Here is a 24,822-nt window from a genome sequence, read left to right as displayed (position 1 = left end):
CTCGGGGATGAATTATATTGTGAATGCTTTGTATGATCTTCTTACTAGAGTTATGACAAGGTCTCGACCAATGCTATCTCCGCCCGACAGATGCTCTGGATTAGACTTTGTGCAGGAGATGCTACCTTCTAACGCTACACTAAGCAGGCTTCCTCTTTGGAAAGGACTTAGATGACCTGATGGCCAGTGTGATGGACTGTCGCCCCAAGTCCTTACCGGATAGCAAACCCTGGTTGGGTCGGGGCAGTTTTCAAGGTTGTCTAAGATTCCACAATAGATTTGAGAAACTAAATGGTTAATTAAATAGTTAAATATAAAACAACAAAACCACTGAAGGAACAAGCTGAATTGTAGAAAATAACTTACTTAATTTTTTTAAACAAAATTGTACTGACAGGAACAAGCCTCAGAAAACAGAGTAAATTATCTCATACTGGAATTTCTTCAAGAGAAGAAAGAGTTTTATTCTCTTTACTCCTGATGATATCACAGGCTTGATTGAACCCGTCCTTCCTACCATTATTTAGACTATTCATTACGTTACTTAATAAATTACTTTATTGATAATTCATAAATTAATTCCTTATTAATATCTTCTTAATCTAAATCTTAAACAATGGTTTTGTTGTTTTATATTTAACTATTTAATTAACCATTTAGTCTCTCATTGTTGTATTACAACTGTGCTTGATTAACAGGTTTACATGGCTCAGTATATTTGGCAAAGTGGCATAAGTTTCACAGCAGATTTCATTAGCTCAGTGTTAGATTAATGTCTATGCAGTGGGAACAGCATTCAATGGATAATAGTATTGTGTGGGATGAATTATCCCAATTATCTAAGAGATACATTAGGGCAGAGCTACATGGAGTGACACTTATTGAATAATGTAAAAAGGAATATATACCAAGAGGTTTACGGGTTTATAAAGAATCTAGAATGTTCAATGAGGATGAAGAATTTACTAAAAAATGGATTCAAATATTAAACAAATGCTCTTTAGACCTGATGGTTTTAATAATTGAAAAAAAACAAAACACGTAATGTAAGAAATTAAGACCAGCACAGAAGATAAATTGAAATTCCTGAAAGAGAAAATGACTAAAGCTGAATTTAAAAAACATCAAGATGACATGCGCACTCATGTAGATGTATTTAGGGCTGATGTGCAAAAGAATAAATTAAAAAAATTAAAGAGAAATGAAGAAGATTATGTCAATCAAAGAGTGTATCCGTGGTTAAAAATGTAAATCAGATAGGATGCAAAAAGAAAGAAGGCAACTTTTGATAAAACTTCAGAATCATCGGCTAGCAACTTTAGCTCTGATGATGATTTTTTAGAATCCAGACCCCGTTATCAACAGAGGGGGAGACGCCGGCATGCAAATCAACAGAATTAAAACAACTACAACCATAAACCACAAAGGAGGACACAGAGAGGACAGAGGCTCCTGTAATTAACCTTTCTGATCATCAATTGAATGTTAAGTAAAGGATTAACTTTTGTGCCCATGAAGAATGTGTAATGTAGGAAGGTTGGTTCAAGTCTGATAGGAAGGATGGGTTCAAGCCTGTGATGTCATCAGGAGTAAAGAGAATAAAACTCTTTCTTCTCTTGGAAGAAATTCCAGTATGAGATAATTTACTCCATTTTCTGAGGCTTGTTCCTGTCGGTACAATTTGGTTTAAGAAAATTAAGTAAGTTATTTTCTACAATTTTTGTACAATTCAGCTTGTTCCTTCAATGGTTTTGTTTTATATTTCACTAAGATTCCATACATATTTGGAAGACCAAATGACACAAAGACCCGTTCAGGGATCGTGTAAGAGATTCAACGGGGGCAGTAGACAGCAAGGCTCAGGTGCTCGCACAATGAGGCTAGGGCAGGGGCTGAACTTCCCCCAGATAGAGGGCAGACTGTCGTCCTTTTGTTCGGTCTGGTCTCAGATTGGCGCAGACTACTGGGTTCTAGATGTAATCTGGGAGGGGTACAAAATTGAATTCTGTGCCTCCCTGCCAGCCCGCTTTGTAATTGAGCCTTCAAAGTTTGGACTAGGGTATAAAGCTCTTTGGGCCCTAAAGCCTGTCCCAGATGCAGACTTGGGCTCAGGATAGAGAATGACACGGGAACAAATTTCTTCCAGTCCCCGTGGAATCTGTCTCCATCTCCATCCTATCCTCGCAAGTTCTGTCCCTGCCCCATTCCTGCAAGCTCTGACCTCATCTACAAGCTTTGAACACTTATGATTTTTAAGTGTTCGAGGCTTGTGCAGATGAGGACAGAGCTTGCAGGGAGGGGACAGGACAGGGATGGAGACAGAACCTGCGGGGACGGGGACAAATCTGTCCCCGTGTCATTCCCTTCATCATACCAAAGAAAGGATCAGATGACTGCAGACCTATTCTAGACATTAAGTCGGTCAATATGACTCTGAAGATACCAGACTTTTGCATGGAGACCGTTTGGTTGGTCAGAGCGGCAGAAGCACCAGGGGGAATTTCTTGCCTTCCTCAATCTGACGGAAGTCTATTTTCACATTCCCATTTTCCCGGCCCACAGAAGGTACTTCAGATTTCATGTGCTGGATGCTGTGGATGAGCAGACTGGATGGGCCATTTGACCTTTATCTGCCATCATATTTCTATGTTTCCCCTTCTACCTGGCTACAGCACCTCGCACCTTTACCAAGGTGATGGTGGTAGCACCTCTGCAAAGCTGGGATTCAGGTGCACCCATATTTGGATGATTGGCTTATCAAAGCTCCGTCCAAGGAAGAAGGCGAGCTGGCAGTTTTGAGAGCGAAGCAACTGCACATAGATCTGTCCTTTTTTACTGAAAGTAGTCTTGTCCTTCCATGTCAGTCAGGAAGCCTGTTTGCCTGCTTTCTGCCTATGGGTCTAAAAAAAAGAATAGTGTTGATATCAAGCGAGTGCTTTCAGTATCTCAAAATTACCAATGAGTTTCGTGTATGGGATCATCTTTTTGTTCTGACCAGTTATGCTAAGAAAGGGAGGCAGGCATCTAGGCCTCGATTTACAGATGGATTAAAATGGTCATTTCTTCTGCATATGTGTACTGTGGTAAACTAGAAAGGTTGCTGTCTCACCTGAGGAGATTTGAAGAACGGCTACATGGTCTACCTGTTATACCTTTACTAGGTTCTATAGTGTGGACGTAGCAGCCGGAAAGGACACTGCTTTCAGGGTCTCCGTCTTAGAGGCTGGCACAGTGGGCCCACCCTAGACTCGGGAATTGTTTTGGTATGTCCCTAGCATTCAGAACCACTAGACACATTGCACCAGAAAGAAAGATTAGGTTCTTATTTCAGTAATCTTTCTTGTAAATGCGTCTAGTGATCCCGAAGCTCTGCCCTGTGTATGGGCTTTGCTTGCCTTATGATCAGTCTATATTTGAAGAATTTTCTATCTCTGAGGACCTGAGAGGATTAAAAAAAAAAAAAAAGGAAAAATGATGCATGGCCATGCAGTCTGGCTTTTTTTCTGCTTGATAGCAACTCATGCGAGTAGCTACAGGTCTGGATGTTATGTTGTTTACTACGTTTGTTACAGAGCAGAACAAAACTGTAGTGTTGTGGAATTTTCCCTGTTTTTCTCTGTCTTGTTAATGTCTTTTACAGTGCTACTTGATTGCTTTTCTACAAACGGGGGCAGGAACAGTTAGTTCCCTGGGAAGAAAGTGACGTTGAAAATATGATTGACAGTTTTCTGCAAGCAACTTGCTAGTTAAGATACAAGACCCTAGTTTGTTCAGGACCACTAGACACATCTACAAGAAAGAAGAGTAATGCATTGCTAGCAGATTCCAATTTTATAGAAAAATTTAAGTTAAAAATAAGTGAATTTTTTCAGTTTAACGAATCAGAAGAAATGTCTCAGGAAATTTTATGGGATGCCTGTAAAGCTACCATCAGAGGCCACATAATTTCGTACTCATCATATATTAGGAAACAACTAAATAAAGATTTTTTAATTTTAGAACAAAATATTAGAGAATTGGAAATTAAATTAAAGGAAAAATGGGAACAAAGTATTTATCAGACTTTGCTAAAAGTAAAATTTAGATATAATGAGATTTCTTCACAATTGGCTAGAAAGGAGTTGGTGTCCTATAAGGCATTGTATTATGGAACCTCAAATAAGGCGGGAAGATTACTAGCTAATTATTTAAAAGCAAAAAAAAGAAAAGCTAATATAATGGCTATTTCAGATGATAATGGAATAATTCATTCTCAAATTAAAAATATTTTATAACAATTTTTGAAATTTTATGAAAGCTTGTATTCTTCTGAGCATTATTTTAATAAAGAGAAAGATGGTTTTGAATTTTTAAAGTTGATTAATGGGCCTAAAGTTCCTGATCATATGAAAGAAAATCTCGAAGCACCTATAACACAAAAAGAAATTCAGAAGGCTTTAAAGTCCCTTAGAGTTGGATCCGCTCCAGGAAGTGATGGATATACGGTAGAATTTTTTAATTCTTTTCAAACTATCTTGTTACCCCATCTTTTCAAATTATATCAGTTTCAACTAAATAAAGGTTGTATTTCAGGTACTATGGCAGAAGCTTTAACAATAGTTTTGCCTAAGCCAAACAGAGATCCCATGTTGGTTTCAAACTATAGGCCTATTTCTTTGATTAATGTTGATGGGAAATTGTTAGCTAAGATATTGGCTTTGCGTTTGAATAAGGCTCTCCTTTATATTATTGGTATGCATCAAACAGGATTTGTTGCTCAAAGATATTCTTCAAATAATACCAGATTAGCTTTTCATATTTTACATTTAACAAAGGATATGAAAGATCCGGCTTTCTCTGTATCTTTAGATGCAGAGAAGGCATTTGATCGGGTAGAATGGACTTTTATGTATCAAGCAATGGATTGGTTTGGTATTGGTTCTCGATTTATACAAATGATTCAATCCCTGTATAGCTCCCCATCTGCTAGATTATATATAAATAATACTTTTTCAGAAAGGTTCTTTTTAGAAAGGGGAGTTAGACAGGGTTGTTCATTATCTCCTTTGTTATTTGATATTGTTTTGGAACCTCTACTTTTAGCTATTCAACAATCAAAGGAGATAGAAGGTATTCCTTACGCAGGTCGGGAATATAAAATATCTGCTTATGCAGATGATATTTTGATTCATTTGAGAAATCCGGAGTCAACCATTCCACATTTACTGGATTTGATTGATAAATTTGGAAAATTCTCAGGTTATAAAATAAATTGGAATAAATCAGAAATTCTTCCACTAAATGTACATTGTATAAAAGGTTTATTTGATTCGTTTCAGTTTAGTTGGAAGAAAGATGGAATAAAATATTTAGGAATTTGGATAAAAAGTACATTGGAAGAAACAATGAAGGTAAATGAAAAATCCTTATTACTAAAAGTTACAGAATTGTGTGAGCAATGGAATCCTTTGCATATTTCTTGGTGGGGGAGAGTTCAAACAGTAAAGATGATGATTTTGCCTATAGTTTGTTACCAAATGAGTATGTTACCAGTTTATTTTCAAGAGTCCTTTTACAAAAAATTAAATAATATTTTGACAAAATTTGTTTGGCTTGGGAAAAAACCAAGAATTGCTTTAGTATCGTTGCAAAAACCAATTGTGGAGGGTGGGGTAAATTTTCCAAACTTTTATAGCTACCATCAAGCCTATATATTGCGTCAAGGTATGTATTGGATCCTCCCTGAGCTTATTGATCATCAACCAGATTGGTTATATTTGGAACGGAATTTGGTGTCCCCTATGAGACTTCCACATGTATTAAGTATCAGATTTCATAAATATGCTAAGGAAAACATAATTTTATTGGATACTTGGAAAACTATTAAATTTATTGATAAATTAACAGAGGTACCAATAATGAACTCTACTTTACAGTCCTTATGATTAAACTCCCAAGATTCAAATAGGCGGTGCTGGGATCGCTTGGAAGAATTGGATGCAGGCAAATATTAGGACATTAGATGATCTTATTTCTAATGGTAATCTGCTTGAGTTTTCACAACTGCAGCATTCATTTAGTATTTCAAACACTCAACAATATAGGTGCTTGCAGCTGAAGCAGGCTATTCAGATGGGGTTCCCTGAATGGAAAAATTTGAAAACTTATTTTAGCTTGCAAATCCTTTGCTACCAAACAGATTTAATAGGACATCAGGCTGCCCAGTGGTATAAATTGATTTCTGGATTTTTAAATAAAAAAACCAAAAAATAGTCTTAGAGACATTTGGAGTATCGAGTTAAAACAGCATATTTCTGTTTCTCGTTGGCCACGAATCTGGACTTGGAGATTAAGATGTACAATGTCAGCATCTATGAGACAAACATAGTTGTTTTTATTACATAGAATTTTTTTGGACTCCAGTTCGGTTGAATAAAGTAGATAGTTCTAAATCTAATAGATGTTGGCATTGTCATATTGATATTGGGACTTTGGATCATCTTTTGTTTTTTTGTCCATTGATACTTGGCTTTTGGAAATCGATTTGGGGGCAAATTAACAATATTCTTCAATCCTCTATTCCTTTGACATATGAAGCAATAATTTCTGGAACGATTCTTCATGATAAACCCACTTTGGATAGAAATAATAGTCGCTTTTTCATGATCTTATCAGGAATAGGGGTTCAAATGATCACATCTAATTGGAAAAATCATGATAGGATTAATTTTAGTTTTTGGTGGGCAACTGTATGTGCAACATATAAATATGAAAAGATTATGGCAGAACGTTTAGGGTTTGTTAAATCCTTTAAGGGGATTTGGGGTCCATTAACTAATTTTGTCACATTATAATCAAAGTGATTCCTTTTTCTTTGTTAGATTCCTTTGCACATCCAGGGTGGGTTGGGGGGTGTATTATTTATTTAGAGGTATAAATTTCATAATATTTTATAATATTGAGAGTATAATATATACATCATTACTGTTATAGGTTAGAAGGGATTTAAAATCTTTATTGTAATAATTCTGATGTTAATAGTGTATTTTCATATAGTTTTTTTGATTTTTCAAATGTATACATTGTCAAGTTCAAAATATCAATAAAGAAAGTTAAAAAAAAAAAAAAAAAAAAAGAACCTAATCTTTCTTTAAGATCAAGAGAAGACCAGATTTAAGGTAGACTTGGAGTGGGAGGTGTTGAACTGCAGGTAGAGGAGGGGAATGCCAATTTGTGCCCCAGTGGGAGGGTGGGGATGAGGGAGATGGTGGAGCAGGATGGGGAGGAAGATATAGTTCTGGGGATGGAGGGAAGTGAGAGAGAAATACTGTACAATAGGAGGGAGGGAAGGATGTGAGACTTGGAAGGAGAGAGATAATGAATTTGGGGATGGAGGGAAGGGATGGAAGAGATGTTGGATCCAGGAGTGGATGGAGGGGAGAAAAGGGTGTTGGACTTGCTCAGTGGGGGAGGGCGGGGTCAAATGGGAGGAAGGATGAACGAGAGAGATAATGGATCCGGGGTGAAGGGGGGGCTGGGAGAGATTCTGGATATTGAGAATGAGGGAAGAAAGGGAGGAAGAGAAATGATGTTAGATTTGGAGGGACAGAAGGGAGGGAAAAAGGGAAGAAATGAAGAGATTTTGGAGGGAAGGAGGGAAGAAAGAAAATAGGTTTGGGGTGAGAGAGGGAAGGGAGGGAGAGAGAGAGATGTTAGACACCAGAGTGGGGACGGAAGGAAGAAAGAGGGAGAGAAGTCATGGGGGTAGAGGAAGATGCTGGTCCCGTGAGTGGGGAAGAGGAAGAATTGGTCCTTTTAATCATATGATTAAATCACATAATTAAAAATTTTAGTTGACAAGCAGCCTCAATGAAAGGTATCACAGGTTACAAATAGGCCAGAATATGTACTGAATATTTGGTTCACCTTTTCTCTTATAGTTTCCACCACATGGCACAGTAATGATGATGATATGTTCCGGGCCCCGCCGATAGATCGATCGATTCTGCCCACTGCCCCACGAGCTGCCCGGGAACCCAACATTAACATAAGTCACCTTCCTAAATCACCACCTTTCACTGCTTTCCTGGGTAACTTACCTTATGATGTGACTGAAGAGTCCATTGAGAAGTTTTTCCGGGGACTTAAAGTGAGTAAAACAAAGTATTAACCAAGATATAATCCTAAATATGCCCTAAGTAGGTAATCCATAAGGATCTTCTCTTTTAGCTTAAACTTATTTTCACCCATAACTTTTCACCTTTCCAAAAGTCAGAGAATTTATCTCAAACTTTTGATCATGAACTTAATTAATGAGGTAAAATTGGCTATTAAGGAAAGTGCTAATTTTGAATGGCCTACAAGCAGTGGTCTCAAATAGAGAATGACACGGTGACAAAATTCACCACCGTCCCCGTCCCTGCGGATAACCGCGGGAAATCATCTTCATGTCATTCTTTAAGGAGAGAGGGAAGAATCAGAGTATGAATGGCCACAACCACTGACCCACAAGCTTTGCTTTGAAGAATGCTGGTGTAGAAGGACTGAGGTTGAAATAGATACTAGAAAATGACATGGGATTATTTCCCGCGGTTATCCGCGGGGACGGGAACGGTGATGAATTTTGTCACCGTGTCATTCTCTAGTCTCAAACTCAAACCCTTTGCAGGGCCACATTTTGGATTTGTAGGTATTTGGAGGGCCTTAGAAAAAATAGTTACTGTCTTATTAAAGAAATGACAATTTTGCATGAGGTAAAACTCTTTATAGTTTATAAATCTTTCCTTTTGGCTAAGTCTTAATAATAATATTGTAATTTATAGTTAAAGAGGCATATGATCAAAAAACTGTTATTTTACTTTTGTGATTATGATACATATACCAAGGGTCTCAAAATAGTACCTGGCGGGCCGCATGTGGCCCCCGGGCCGCATGTTTGAGACCACTGGCCTACAAATGAGTATTAGAGCAGGTTCTAGCTATTTGTTATTCCATAAGAAGAAAACTTGCTTTATCCCAGGACAAGCAGGCAGGTATTCTCACATATGGGTGACGTCACTGTCAGAGCCCAGATGCGGACGCCTCACAAGCAGGCTTGCTTGAAGAAACTCGAAGTTTTGAGTCACCCGCACCGCGCATGCGAGTGCCTTCCCGCCCAGCGCAGGGCGCGTCTCCTCAGTTCTCAGTTTTCCGCGGAGCCGAGAAGTCCTTCTTTGACTCTCTGCGTTTAACTTCGTTACTTTGTGCCTTCTCTGAACCGCGGTTTGTATTATTTTCCTCACGAATCGCTGTTTTTATTTTATTTCTTTCAATTTCAGTTTAAAAAAAAATATTAAAAAATTTATTTCCTCTTCCGTCCATTTCGCGGGACAGGCTGCTCGGCTGCAGTTCGAGGGCTTCGATTTTGCGGCTGCTATTTTTACTTCTATGTCCCGGCCTGTCACGTGCTTCAAGAAGTGTAGCAAGTGCCAGCACGCAATCTCTCTTACGGACCCACACCGTCGCTGTCTCAAGTGCCTTGGGCCGAAACATCATCCGAGGTCGTGTCTGCGCTGTGCTACGCTTCAGCCTCAAGCCTTCAATCGTAGTATTTTGGTGGACAAGCTCTTCGAGATGGAATCATCTTCTGACCCCTCGACTTCAAAGGCGACCTCGGCCTCGACTTCTACCAAGGTTCCTCCTGCTTCTACTGCTTTCAGCTTGAGCCTTATCAGACCTTCCTCGTTTGCAGCGGCTCTTTCATTGACGACATCTGCTGTATCTTCCCCTGTTTCCTCAGGTCAGATAGCTCAGCAGCAGTTCCAGCGGTAGTGATTAAAGTGCCTAAGACTTCCAAGTCAAAGCACACTCACACTACATTGAAGGAACCTCCAGCCAAAGCAGGTGATCCGGTTTCAGACGTGGATCCATCCTTCCCGGCTTCTTTACAGACCATTTTGGAGAAGCAATTCATTCAGTTCCTTACTAATATGGGACTGAAGCTTCTTCCTCTTATCCAGTCTGGGCATTCAGCAGACTCCCGCGAGATCGAGCTGCTTCCCCAGCCTCAGTCTGAGTTTACACACTCTTTGCAGGGAGCAGAATCTCTGCGAGTGTCTGGTCTGGCATCAAAGCACGTACAGCAAGGAGCAGATTCTTTGTAAGTGCCTCGGAAGGAATCCTCACACTCTATACAAGGAGCAGAGTCTTTAGGAGTGCATTGAGGTTCCTCCACCAAGCCTCTGGAGCTTCGATCTACAGCCTCTAGTCCTATACATTCTTTACGACCATCGGCTGCTTCCATCGCCGAGGCGTAGTATCCTCGATCTTTGAGATCTGCTTCCAGGCTCGGTTCTCATCGACGCATCCTTCCAGGCATAGTTCTTCTAAAGAAAGACCTTCTTCCACTAAGCCTCCATCTACTCCAACTTTGACTAGACCACCGACTCCTCGAGGTCTCCAATGCCGGACCTCGAGGATGCAGCGGTTTCCATTGCCTCGTCCAAGTCACCATATTCTTTTGATGCCTTTTTTCCTGCCGAAGCTTCCTCTTCGACCCAGGCTGCCTCGACGTCCTCGAGTCCTTCTCGAGGCAAAGCATTGGCAGATCAGCTCTCTTTCTCATCTTTTCTTCGTCAGATGGCTGTGGACTTGGATCTTCAATTAGATACTGGTTCCAAATACTCTAAGGAATATCTAGAAGTCATGCATCTTCCTCAACCTCCGGCAGAGTCTCTTAAGCTTCCTCTTCATAAGCTTTTGAATCAGACTTTTGATCGATGCATGGAAACACCTTTTTCCATACCAGCTGTTCCAGGAAAATTGGACTCTAGGTATAAAACTGTGCATCGCAAAGGGTTTGATAACTCACAGTTATCTCATCAATCCCTGCTTGTCGAGTCCTCCTTGAAGAGGTCCCATCCTTCCAAGGTTTATGCCACAGTTCCTCCTGGAAGAGAAGGGAAAACAATGGACAAATTCAGACGTCGCATCTATCAAAATACCATGATGTCCTCTAAAGTCCTCAATTATAATTTTCAATTTATTACTTATTTTGAATTCCTTATTTCTCTATTACCAAATTTCTTGTCTTATTTGGATACTCAAAAACACTTTGAATTCCAAGAAGTCCTCGCTTCTTTATCTCAACTCAGATTACATCTCCTATAGTCCTCTTATGATGCCTTCGAGTTGTCTGCCCGAGCAGCTGCTTGCTCTGTAGCTATGCGCCGTCTTGCCTGGCTTCGTACCATTGACATGGACCCTAATCTTCAAGACCATTTCGCTAATATCCCTTGTGAAGACAATGACCTCTTCGATGAATCCATCGAGGCAGCCACCAAGAAATTGTCTGACCATGAAAAATGTTATCCAAACTCCGCAGGGACAGGGCCACCATGATTCTCATCGCCCCTCGGTGGCCTCGCCAACACTGGTTCTCCCTCCTGCTTCAGCTCAGCTCCAGGAAGCCCATTCCTCTTCCTGTGTTTCCTACTCTACTTACGCAGCAGCATCAGTCTCTACTACATCCCAATCTGTCTTCGCTCCACCTGACAGCTTGATTTCTCTCGGGCTAACCTCTTCAGAGAATCTGTCTCAGCCCGTCCGTCGCATTTTGGATGCCTCTAGGAAACCGGCCACCCTCCAATGTTACCATCAGAAGTGGACCAGGTTCTCCTCTTGGTGTCTACTGCGTCATCACGATCCCACCTCATTAGCGGTGGAAACTGTATTGGACTATTTGCTCTCTCTCTCCGACGCTGGCCTCAAGTCTACCTCAATCAGAGTCCACCTCAGTGCCATCACTGCGTTTCATGAGCCTATCCTCGGAAAACCGCTTACGGCTCATCCTTTGGTTTCCCGGTTCATGAGAGGCCTCTTCAATGTCAAACCACCTCTGAAGCCTCCTCCTGTCGTCTGGGACCTGAATGTGGTTTTATCAGCTCTCATGAAACCTCCTTTTGAGCCTCTTGCCACAACTTCGCTCAAACTTCTAACATGGAAGGTGCTTTTCCTCATTGCCATCACCTCTGCCAGGAGGGTTAGTGAGATGCATGCACTGGTTGCCGACCCTCCTTTCACTGTTTTTCACCATGACAAGGTGGTTCTGCGTACCCATCCTAAATTCCTTCCCAAGGTGGTCTCGGACTTCCACCTCAACCAGTCCATTGTGTTGCCTGTCTTTTTCCCTAAGCCCCATTCTCATCCTGGGGAACAGGCGTTGCACACGCTGGACTGTAAGCGTGCCCTTGCATACTACCTTGACCGTACCAGGGCTCACCGCTCTTCACCTCAGCTCTTTCTGTCCTTCGACCCTAACCGTCTAGGTCGCCCTGTCTCTAAACGAACGCTTTCCAACTGGCTTGCTGCCTGCATTGCGTTCTGTTATGCTCGGGCCGGTCTCTCACTGGAAGGTGCTGTCACGGCCCACAGGGTCAGAGCTATGGCTGCTTCTGTGGCTTTCCTCCGTTCCACGCCCATCGAGGAAATCTGCAAGGCTGCCACTTGGTCCTCAGTTCACACGTTCACTACTCACTACTGTCTGGATGCCTTTTCCAGACGGGATGGACACTTCGGCCAATCTGTGTTACAAAATTTATTTTCCTAATGGCCAACCATCCCTCCTCCCTCTCTGTTAGCTTGGAGGTCACCCATACGTTAAGAATATGCTGCCTGCTTGTCCTGGGATAAAGCACAGTTACTTACCGTAACAGGTGTTATCCAGGGACAGCAGGCAGATATTCTTAGGACCCGCCCTCCTCCCCGGGTTGGCTTCTTAACTGGCTTATCTTAACTGGGGACCACGCTCTCCTCCGTCGAGCGGGAAGGCACCCGCGCATGCGCGGTGCGGTCAACTAGAACTTTCTAGTTAAAAGTGTCCGTACCGGGGCTCCGTCGGTGACGTCACCCATACGTTAAGAATATCTGCCTACTATCCCTGGATAACACCTGTTATGGTAAGTCTCACAATCAATGTTCTTTATTATGTGGCATGCAGTATGGACTCCAATTCGCATGTGGAAAGCCAACTTAAAACAAGACTCTGTTTGCTGGAACTGTTTAAAAGATGTGGGAACTCTTGACCACATGCTTTTTCACTGTACGCTAGTCCGCTCCTTTTGGACTCGCATTTGGATCACCATACAATCTATTACTAACTGCTCGGAAGGATTACAATGTCTATGGACATTGTAATCCTTCGCTCTCAACATCCCTGCTTTGCACAATCAAATTGTCCTCCTAAACTCATTGATACCATGTTTGTGACTGCTCTCATGCACATTCTGAAAAATTGGAAATCATCTTCGTTATTAGACTATACTTTTTGGTGGAACTCTCTGTGTATGTATCATAAATTTGAATCCTATGCATATGAGAAAAAAAATGCATCCAGAACCCCCATGAACTTGAAGCTTAACAAATCACCTTGGTCATTCCTGGATACCTATGTACGTTCTGTTCCGTAGACACTCCTGTCTTCCTTTTCTTTCCTTTTCCTTTCTTCTTTTTCTTCCTATTCCCCCTTTTTTTTTCTTTTTCTTTTTTTCCTTTTTTGTTGTTCTCCCTCTCTTTTTTCTTATATATTCTTCACATGCAGTTCTAATAATAGGAACCTTTCTTACTGTTATGTTCCTCTATAGTTGAATATAGATTTGTAGGTTCTTTATACAGAAAGCTTTATTTTGATCTTATGTATTTGTACTGCTTCCTGTATTCTCTAAAATACTCAATAAAAAATTATTGAACTAAAAAGAAAAAGGAAAACAAAACTTGCCTTTCTCCTCCTGGAATTTAGATCAGTGCTGTGCGTCTGCCACGGGAGCCCAACAATCCTGAGAGGTTGAAAGGATTTGGTTATGCTGAATTTGATGACTTGGATTCTCTACTCAGTGCTTTGAGCCTCAACGAAGAGGTAAGTTTTGTGGGGTGGGAAAGTTTGAGTTCAGTGATTTGACACAATAATTAAAAGAAGTGATAGCTTTAGTAGTGTTTAAAATTAAGAACTCTAGGAAGAGAACTAATATACTTCATGGACTATTTAATATTCATATCCACTTGTTGCATTTCCTTTTTTTGACAGATACTGCAGTCTAACTCATTTACTTGTAAGTTTTTGTTGTGCTGGAATTCTGCTTCTGTTTAAATATCAATAGGAAGGAACCTTTATTCTTGATGTGGCAGCTGTGTTTATAGCTGTCAGCAGTTCTTGTGTTGTATTACCAGAACTATCTTGGTTAACTGCTATTCTCAACATTCTGAGCTGAATTTGTGTTCCATTCTAAGGCTAATTCTAGTGCAATAGGAACATCTTGACCAATGGGTTTTAGCCTTTCTTGACTGTGAAGTGTATAGAGAGACTCATTCATATATTCTTCTCTGCCTCCCCATACTCTGGGCTGTGCTGGACCTCCTCAGTCTTTCTCTCTACACGCAAAGTTGTAGGAGCTTGTCTGTTCTGCTCAAATTTATTTTCTGATTGTTCAGATTTTTTATCCGATCGTGAAGCTTTTTGGTGCTGTAGAGGATCTTGGTTCCTCAGACATCTCTGGCTGTGAGAAGACACGGACTCTCGCCTGTAACCTACAGGCACCTGCTTTGCTGAATTCTTGTATGGCCAGCTTGCTTCAGCAGTTCAGAGGCTTGGGGATCATTCCCTTAGGAGCAAGTTTGTCCTAGGTCTCGTCTGCAGTGGGTTTGAGTTCAGGCCATTTGGCTCCTGTGGCAGTTTTGATTTTGGATTGAAGCTGGCTGCATTCCTCCCACTATGATGTCACTTCGGTGGGAGTCTGAGGGCCCACTCCCATGAGGGGTCTGAGTGGCAGCTACCGAGGTAAACGGTGACTTGTGAGGTTCGCTACAGCCAGCTGCTTTGAAGAGGAGACCAGGCGAAGGCAGACACTCGTGAAGAGCAGCGGCAGCGGTTCGTACCGGCGGGCCAGATTAAAGTAAAAAAAGGTAAATGTAATACACCGCGGGCCAGATTTTGACATGTCTGATTTAGACTGCGTTGCAGGGAATTATCACACAGTCTCTTCAAGAGCTGGATTTGTAGCCACTTTAGACCTTGGCTACTCAGTGCTCATTTATGAGCAGCACTAAGGCGCAAGTGACATGCTTCCTTTCACATCCTAATATTACTAAGATGCTCACAGATCATTAGGAAGTCTGTGAGGGACCCTTAAGAGTAGCCAGAGCTATGGTAAAGCTCTATCTGGTAGACAACAAATTCCAGCAGCTATTTAATATACTGAGGATGGATTTCTTGGTGGTGAAGTTATCAAGCATACCTCTCTTCCTAATGAAGGTGGAGTGGTACTGAAGGATACCCAGGACTGCAGGCTGGATTTTGTCATTAAAAGGCAGTTTGAGATCGTGACGCTCGGCTTGAAAACAGCATCTGCAGCCTCATATGTCGCCTGGGCGTGCCACTCTAAACTTAGCTGCTATGGAATCGGACCACAGTGCAAACCCCCAATTTCTGTTGGCAGGGGTGGATTATGTAGCAGATTCTCTTTGACTTCTTTAGGGTCTTGAACAAGGTCTCTGCATATGCCATCTCTGCCTGCAGAATGCTGTGGATCAGGCAGTGGGCAGGAGATTAGGCCTCTAAAGACGACATTGAACAAACTCCTGTTTAAAGGGCAGTTGCTTTTTGGTAAGGGCTTTGATCTAATGGCCAGTGTTGCAGATCATAAGCCAAAGTTGCTCCCAGACAGCAGAACTCAGGCCCCAAGGGGCTCCGGACAGGGAAATTTTCATGGCTCAAGGCACTTTCACCTGTATTCTGGGGTGCTTGCCAGTCAGAAGTCATTTCAAGGTCCGAGACAGAGATTTGGGAGCGCTAGACACCCCAAGCATCTGGATCCCCTAATGCTGCCCCCAAAAGGCAATGATGCCAGACTGGTAGCTTTCTCTCCATGTGTTGGTGGGGGGTGGGAGAGGAAGATTCTGGTGGCATACTGGGAGGCTTGGGCGTGGATTTCTTCAAACCATTGGGTACTAGAAATCATTCAGGAGGGGTTCAAATTGGAGTTCTTGTGGTCCCTCCTGGACCTATTTGTGAATTTGTCAGCGGGAAAGCCAGAAAAATCGGCCAGAATACGAGCGATAGAACATAAGAATTGCTGCTGCTGGTTCAGACCAGTGGTCCATCGTGCCCAGCAGTCCGCTCCCGCAGCAGCCCCTAGGTCAAAGACCAATGTCTTAACTGAGACCAGCCCTACCTGCGCACGTTTTGGTTCAGTAGGAACTTGTCTAACCTTGTCTTGAATCCCTTGAGGGTGTTTTCCCCTACAACAGACTCCGGAGGAGTGTTCCAGTTTTCCACCACTCTCTGGGTGAAGAAGAACTTCCTTACGTGTGTATGGAATCTATCCCCTTTTAACTTCAGAGAGTGCCCTCTCGTTCTCCCTACCTTGGAGAGGGTGAACAATCTGTCTTTATCTGCTAAGTCTATTCCCTTCAGTATTTTGAATTTTTTCGATCATGTCCCCTCTCAGTCTCCTCTTTTCAAGGGAGAAGAGGCCCAGTTTCTCCAATCTCCACTGTATGGCAACTCCTTCAGCCCCTTAACCATTTTAGTCGCTTTTCTCTGGACCCTTTCGAGTAGTACCGTGTCCTTCATATATGGTGACCAGTGCTGGACGCATTATTCCAGGTGAGGGCGCACCATGGCCCGGTACAGCGGCATGATAATGTTCTCCGATCTGTTTGTGATCCCCTTCTTTATCATTCCTAGCATTCTGTTCACCCTTTTCGCCGCCGCCACACATTGCGCGGATGGCTTCATTGACTTGTTGATCAGAACTCCCAAGTCTCTTTCCTGGGAGGTCTCACTTATCCACATTGAACCTCATTTGCCATGTTGATGCCCATTTCTCGAGCTTGATTAAGTTACGTTGCAGATCTTCACAATCCCCCTTTGTCTTCACTACTCCAAATAACTTTGTCTGCAACTTTAATCACCTCACTCATACTGTTCAAGTAGGCTGGAGACTTGAACATTGAGGCCAAAAGAATTACCAGAATGGATTCTCTCTCCCACATGATTGGGCTAGAGACTCCGTTCTGTGAATTCAAATAGCAGACGAGGAAAAGCCATGTAAAAACAAATGTTTTATTGACAGAGCTCCCATAGTCTGGGAAGAGCAAGCCCTCAGAATTTCAGTGCTCTTCAAAGAGAGAAAACAAGGCAAACAGATTTATACCCAATGTGACATCATTTGTAGTAATTATCATGCTTTAGAATACAGTGGTACAATTGATCACATGACTTCCTTTCCAAAAATGCCTTACGTCAATGTTAACATTAAAGGTCCATTCTGTTAAGGTTTTAAACCCAGCAGGTAGGTGGCAGTGTTTCCTTTTCTTCTTAAATCACTTTTGATCTTTGACCTTTCCAAATATCAATCATGTCAGTAAAAAGCCCTACTTCCTGCAGATACATCTTAACTTCTGTATGACCTTCAAAGTAGTATTGTATTTTCTAATTTATAAGAAACAGATTCTCTGTAAAACACCCAAATTTCCTGTTCCTCTGAGAACCTTATCCCCATGGATGTATGTGAAGAATAGTACATAAATCCATGTCTCTTAGAGTCACAAAATCAACCTTCTGAACTTCCTAGCATTAGCTGAAATGTAGAATCAGCAATTTAGACAGGGAATGCCAATCTGCGAGCTTAATCTCTTTATTACAAGGCCTCAAAGCTGAGTCTCCAATGTAATGTGCAGATACTGTATTTTAATTTATTCACGTAATTTTGATTCATTCACAATCTGTTTTCATATCATTGGTGACAACTGTTACACCTGTAAATTCCATGATTCTTCAACAGTACCAATGTCCAGATCGTTTATAAAGATATTGAAGGGCACGGGTCCAAGCACCGAGCCCTGTGGCACCCTACTGGTGATGCTCTTCCAGTCCGAATATTGTCCATTTACCCACACTCTCTGTTTCCTGTGCTCCAGCCAGTTTTTAATCCACGTGAGTATTTCACCCTCGCAATTTTCCTAAGTAGTCATTCATATGGAACCTTGTTGAATGCCTTCTGAAAATTCTGATATACAATGTTGACCGGGTCACCCTTGTCTATCTGCCTGCTATAGAAAGCTATACTAGACAAAGAATTGGGCTTGGGCAGTTACTCAATATACTTTATTGTGCCCAAAAGAGACTCAAGTCTGGAGACCGATCCTAAGTCTATCAATGCAGCTCTCAAGATTCCCCATTCCCATATGGAAATGGTCCAGTCAGTAATTGTCTTGGTGGCGCTGGGGAAATTTGCCTTGTTAGATCTAACGGAGGCTTATTTGCATATTCCTGGACCACAGAAGTTCTTGAGATTCCGTGTTCTGGAGCAGCATTTCCTGTTCTCTGCTCTCTCGGTTGATATGGCAGCACATCTTCGCAAAGCAGAGAAACAGGTATATTCTTAGACGATTGACTGATAAGAGTGTCATCCCATGCTGACATGCTCACAGTGGTGGACCAGGTGATCCAGCTCCTATAGGAGCTGGGTTGGGTGATAAACTTCAAGAAGAGTCACTTGGACCCAACACAGTCACGGGAATCCTGTTCAACACAGAGTAAAACTGTGTTCCTGCTGGAAGCTCGCAGAGTAAAACTCGGGCAGCAGATCTTGGCGATGAGGGTCATGCTGGCATAGTATTATCTTTAGCTACTATGGTCCACGGTGGCGACGATAGAAATAGTGCCCTGGGTGAAAGCACATTTGCGTTCTCTCCAGGAGGCGGTGGTCCCCACAGTCTGATGCTCTGGATCTCTCTCTGCCTTGGATATGTGCAGCTCTGAACAGCTTGAACTGATGGTAGAAGCCACGATCGCTTCCCCATGTGAGTGACTTGATGACAGATGCCAGCCTTTATGGCTCGGGAGTCCACTGCGAAGGACTCCCACTGTAGGGCTGATGGTTGCCCTCACAGCAGAGTTGGTCCATAAATTGCTTAGAATTGAGAGCAATATGCTTAGTCCTTCAATCCCTGGAAAGCATCCTGAAAGGCAAAGTGGTCCATGTTTTCTCTGACAACACCACAGCAGTAGCCTATGTCAACTGACGGGGAGGCACCAGGAGAGCACTGTTGAGATTGGAAGCCCAACTGCTGTTTTGGTGGGTGGAGACCCATATGTTGGCTTTTTCAGTGGCCCATGTAGCAAGTGTGGACAATATACAAGCGGACTTTGAGTCAGCAGACACTGGTTGCCGGTGAATGGTGTCTATCTCAGGAGGCCTTCAATAACTTAGTAAAGAGTTGGGGTGCCCTTCATTTGACCTTATGGCATCTGCCAGGAACAATAAGGCAGCTCGGTTCTTCAGTCTCAAAAGTATGAGTTTGGAAGCAAAGTTCTGGACGCTGTGGTTCAGCCTTGACCTCAGGTAGAACTCCTATATGTGTTCCCTCCATGGCCAATGATAGGAAGAGTCCTTCGAAGAATAAGGTCTCACCCAGGTCGGGTAACTGGTTGCCCCAGATTGGCCAAGGCAGCTGTGGTTTGCTGATCTGGTGTGCTTTCAGAGGGCAGTGGTCTAAGACTCCCTTGTCATCCGGGCCTTCTCTTTCAGGGCCTGGTGGCCCTAGAGGATCCAGACCGCTATGGTCTTACAGCATGGTTCTTAAGTACATGGAGTTAGCACGCAAAGGCTATTCTGGCATGGTCATAGCTACTCTGCTGAGAGTGAAGAAACAGTCTGTAGTAGCAGCCTGTGCAAAGGCCTGGGAGTGTTTCCAGATCTGGTGCATTTGGAGGCATGCGGATCCTATTAAGGCTCCAATTCCACTGGTGTTAGCTTTTCTTCAGGAGGGTCTTGAAAAAGGCCTTGCAGTGGGCTCACTCAAAGTACAGATTGCAGGTCTGTCCTGCTTCAGGGGCGTTCAAGTAATCAAACATTGGCTTCACATCCAGATGTTGCCAGATTTTTGAAGGGAGCCTTACGCCTTTGCCCACTGGTACGCCAGCCTTTTCTGACATGGAACCTTAACTTGGTCCTACGAGCACTCGCTAGAGCTCTGTATGAACCCCTGGAAGTGGCATCTGATGGACCTGACAATCAAAACCATATTCAGCCAGAAAGGTGTCGGAGTTGCAGGCTCTGTCCTGCAGTGAGTCTTTTCTCCGAATCTCGGACATTGGTGTTTCACAAACAACAATTTCGTACTTTTTACCAAAGGTAGTTTCAAGTTTTCACGTAAACCACAAAGTGTCTCCCGGCCTTTTCACCCACTGGAGCAAGGAGGGAAGACAAGGTTCTGAAATCCCTGGATGTTCGGAGAGTTCTTCAGGATTTGGAAGTAGCAAATGAGTTTTTTGACTTTCCTATCATTTCTTGCTCCTGGGGGGCTGCACGAAAAGGCAGGCTGGCTTCCAAGGCAACTATTTCCAGATGGATTTGGACAGTGATTTCTTCATCTTATATCGGGAGTGGAAATCCTGTGGTATTGAAATCACACTCCACAAGAGGCATTGCGTTGTCCTGGGCAGAGGCGAGATCAGTTTCATTTGATGAAATTTGTAGGGTGGCCACATGGTCCACCCATCGTGCTTTCACAAAATTTTATAGGGTGAATGTTATAGCCAGAAATAATTCAGTTTGGTTCCATTGTACTGGCCCAAAACAAACAACAAAAGAAAATCCAACAAAATCTGCAGACTTGCCGGTACTGCCCTAAGATGCAGGGATTGCTGTGATACGTCCCATTGGTAAAGACGGATATTCCTATTGCACTAGAAGGAAAGATTAGGTACTTATCTTGGTAATCTATCTAATAGATAGGAACATCAGACTTGATACCCACCCTGTCATTTGGTTAGCTTGCTTTCTGTTTCAGACATGTCTATATGGTCAGGTGTCTTGTTTACCTCCACTGTCTAGCACAGTCGGGGAGGAGAAGAGATTTAATTCTTATAGAATAACAGTTAAAAGTGTAAACATCTAGAACTTGTTAATGCAGATTGCAAACAGTAGGTGGCATGTTGGTTTCTACCTTATGTTATAATGAGTTGTGTGTTTATTTTGTAGTGTCTCTAAACAGAACAGACTTGTGTCAGGGAGAATTGTGTCCCCTCTCTTTTGTACACACTCTAGGGCTGACTAGAAGCTTTGATACAGACTGAGGAGGTCTAACACAACCCAGAGTGGGGGGAGGTAGAGAAGAAGAATATATAAATGAGGCTTTCTACACGCTTCACAGTCAAGGACGACTAAAACCCATTGGTCCACAGTCAAGGAGGGCTAAAACCCATTGGTCAAGAATGATGTTTCTATCTACTAGAAAGAAGATTACCAAGGTAAGTACCTAATCTTTCCATCATAATCATAGTTGTTGGTGGCGCCTGTTTCTAAATAGATATTTCAAGAAAGTAGTTAAGTCAGTATTTTGATCTGGAGAAGTAGGTTCTAGAGAATCCACCAAAGTTTCCTTAGAGTACACTGGCTTTACTTTTTTTTTTAATTTTTTTAACAGGGATGTAAAAACCTTAACCATATGTGGAATAAATCTTCAATATTTTAATTAATAATAATAATAATAATTTATTTATATGCCACCATACCGGGAAGGTTCTAAGCGGCTAACAACTTGAAAGCAATAAATACACTTCTAATAAATACATCAAGATAAAATAAACATGTGAATAAAATTGGAAAGATATGTTAAAAAAGCAAAGATCGTTAAGATACCTGCCTGTTGAATAGTTGTGTCTTTAGCAATTTTCTAAAATCTAAATAAGAAGCTTCTAACATCATTTTGCCGATGTACTTTTTAACAAAGATTTCTCTTAGCCTAATTTTCCAAAATTTCAATTTTAATATGAAGCAGAGCAGTATCTTTTTTTTTGTTTTGTTTGTTTGGTTTTTTATTATTATTAATTTTTATTTTTATGCAGCCCTATGTTTAGAGCCCGATTCCACTACTATTACATTGGATTTAAGAGTCTGAACCTCTAGTTCAGTGTATCGCAAACTGTGTGCCGTCTGAGATTTCTGGTGTGCCACAACACACTGACGAGGAGGAGAGTCGTCCACGCTGACTGCCTGTAGGAAGTCAGCCGGTGCAGCTGATTCTCCTCCTGGCTCTTTCCTCTTCTCCCCGCACCTCCCGGATCCCTGTAACAGCGGTGTTGCGGCCAGACGGCCTCTGCACATGTACGGATGTTGACACGATGACATCACGCATGCACATGATGTCATTGCATTGACTTCTGGGTGTCTTCCGGCCGGGGCACTGATTTTAGTGTGCTGCCGGCCAGAAAAGTTTGTCAACATTTTACCTAACACTTCTATTGCTTCCCAAATTGAGTCTAAGGAAATAGGTGCAGCTCGATGAAGGGAAAAACATCCTGTAGAGAAAGCTTCCATGTCAGTTTGGACCATCAGTGTCCCAGAGGTTTCTCTCACTCCGAACATCGCTACCGTCACTTCAGATGCTGGTGGATCCTCAACCGTCAGTGACAGGTCTACCACAAAGGAAGATCTCATTATGGCTGGAATAGGGGGCGCTTGCCCTTTGTCTGGACTTAATGATCATTCAGATGCCAAGGAGAGCATCTCTTCAGTCTGCTTTGCAGACGCTTTCAGCAGTACAGCCATCAGAGCATTATCAAATGATTGAAGGTGCTGGATGTAATGGTCCATTGGGTCTGTCTCTAATGGGATAAACCCAACCAGAAAATCAGTCTTGCTATTACCCTTTTTTTTTTTTAACTTTCCCATAAAAAGGAGAGGGGAAAACATAAAAACAAGACAAAGAATCGTCCATCTCATACTGCTAACAAGCAGTGTCAGCCATCTTGCTCAGTCCTCAAAACTTGCTATGTTTTAAAAGCTGAGAATGATTAGTATCAAGATGGGTTTCTTGTATGTAAAAGATGTCTGGAGATAGTTTAGCTAAATAATTCCAGAACGTCAATCTTTTAAAGTTATTTGGACCTTTATTTAATATTCAGATACAACTTTTAAATACCTAGACATTGTTAAAACAAAGCAATATGCTGAAAAACAAGAGCCGTTATTATAAAATTAATCATTTTAATTGAAAAAATCCTTCATGAAAGTGAATAGTAGAAGATTGAGACTAATCGTTGCCCATATAGCAAAACATTAACTTGAGAATCATATGAGTTCAGCAAGGATGGAACAGCAGAACACAATCCTTGCCAAAGATTGAGATACCAGAATGAGAATAAACCTTAAACACTATTCTTTCAGTGATTTATTACAGGCCAAAGGCACAGATATTTAACAAGCATTTCAGCAATATAAAAGCCGAAATATTAAAATTCTGTATCAACATTTTGGGAGATAAGCCCAGAAAATATGAATGAAAATATGAAGAATTGTCAAGATGGTAAAGAGCTGGTAGAAGATTCCATATCTGTAAATCCCAGATGCTCCAAATGGGTTTGCAAGGTCCTCAAAGGATTTAGTGGTGGTGTTAATTGTCTTTGGGGAAAAAAAGCCCAAATTTGGCAACAGTGTGTTTCAGCCAGGGCTGCACAGCTAGAAAATACTTTGTCTTTGAATAATCCTTTTTGTGTAGATTGGCAACTAAAAGAATGGTGTGGCATAAATTTTAAGGGAGATTTGGCTTTTGCAAGTTGTAGAAAACGCAATAACAGCTACAAACGCTCTAGGATACTTGGGATTTGGAGCTATGAATGAGGGATCCCGATGAGCTCTTTCTAGCTCTAATGGCTGAACTAAATTCGAATCCATTAACCTGTAGTATCAATTTTTCCAGAAATCATACGGGGATCTTCAGTTCTCTCCTGGAGACCCAGTGTTCTAAATTTTTAAATCCTTAATTTCCCCCTTAATGATACAGAAGGATTTATTAAGTAGCAGGATAAGTAGTTGCTACTCGTGCACTAGTAAGTGCAGTTTAAAGCTGCTTCCATCCTACGAGATGTAAGATTGCACAGTTGCTGCTTGATATTTAAAGTGACTTCTTTGAGGTCCAAGAGTGAATCTTTATTCTCCTTTATAAGATCTTTGACTTGTAAAAATTCTTCTAATAAGTTTTACATAGGCATATCTTTGTTTAGTTGAGTGAGGAGGAATAGTGAGAGCGCAGGAAGATGTCCCCCCGCTCAAAGAACAGGAAACAATTTCAAGAGTATCATTGGAGGAAGATGACTGGCCCTACTCCAAGGACGTGGACCTACGCCCCCCAAGGAACTCCCGAATAAAGAAGATGGGGATCATCGTAGGCGACTCCATTATACAACACGTGGACAGCCACACCGCAGGAGGAAGAGAGGACAGAGTCGTCACCTGTCTGCCTGGAGCAAGAGTAAAGGATGTGACCAACAGGATCTCCAGGATCATAGATGGCGCAGGGGGAGTGGACACCGCTGTGCTTATCCACGTGGGAACAAATGATGTGAGCGGGCGGAAGTATGACAGGGAAGAGATGAAGGGCCAGCTCCGCTCACTCGGAAGACAACTGAAGATCAGGGAGGTGAAGGTGGCCTTCTCTGAAATCCTCCCTGTACCAAGAGCAGATGGAAAGAGACAAGGGGAATTGCAAGCGATCAACGCCTGGATGAGACGATGGTGCGAAGATGAAGGCTTCGACTTCGTGCGAAACTGGACGGCGTTCTGGGGAAAAAGCAAGTACTACAGAAGGGATGGACTACACCTCAACAAGGAAGGAGCAAGAGTTTTGGCAGGCAACATGAAGAAAGCAATAGAGAAGGCTTTAAACTGAAGGACAGGGGAAAGCCGACAGTCGACCACCGGTCGATGGTACGGACAACAGGATGCCCCGACGTAAGAACAAAGGACTACTACACATACACAAGAGAGGTCAACCTCACAGACAACAAAGGAGAACAAGCAGGAA

General features: G+C 42.1%; 1 protein-coding gene across 5 annotated transcripts in view; it reads left to right on the top strand.

Annotated features, from left to right (window-relative positions):
• Positions 1-24,822, top strand: part of EIF4B (eukaryotic translation initiation factor 4B) — a 246,767-nt gene that overhangs the window by 62,358 nt on the left and 159,587 nt on the right. For all 5 annotated transcript variants that reach the window (XM_033936328.1, XM_033936327.1, XM_033936329.1 and 2 more), the window contains exons 3-4: positions 7,920-8,128; positions 13,754-13,870. In XM_033936328.1, the coding sequence (XP_033792219.1) occupies positions 7,920-8,128; positions 13,754-13,870 (326 nt within the window). The remainder of the gene's footprint in view (positions 1-7,919; positions 8,129-13,753; positions 13,871-24,822) is intronic.

Source organism: Geotrypetes seraphini, chromosome 3 (genome assembly GCF_902459505.1).
Source record: "Geotrypetes seraphini chromosome 3, aGeoSer1.1, whole genome shotgun sequence".
Lineage (NCBI taxonomy): Eukaryota > Metazoa > Chordata > Amphibia > Gymnophiona > Dermophiidae > Geotrypetes > Geotrypetes seraphini.
The sequence above is the reverse complement of the archived record's forward strand: the minus strand, read 5'-3'. Positions and strand labels throughout refer to the sequence as shown.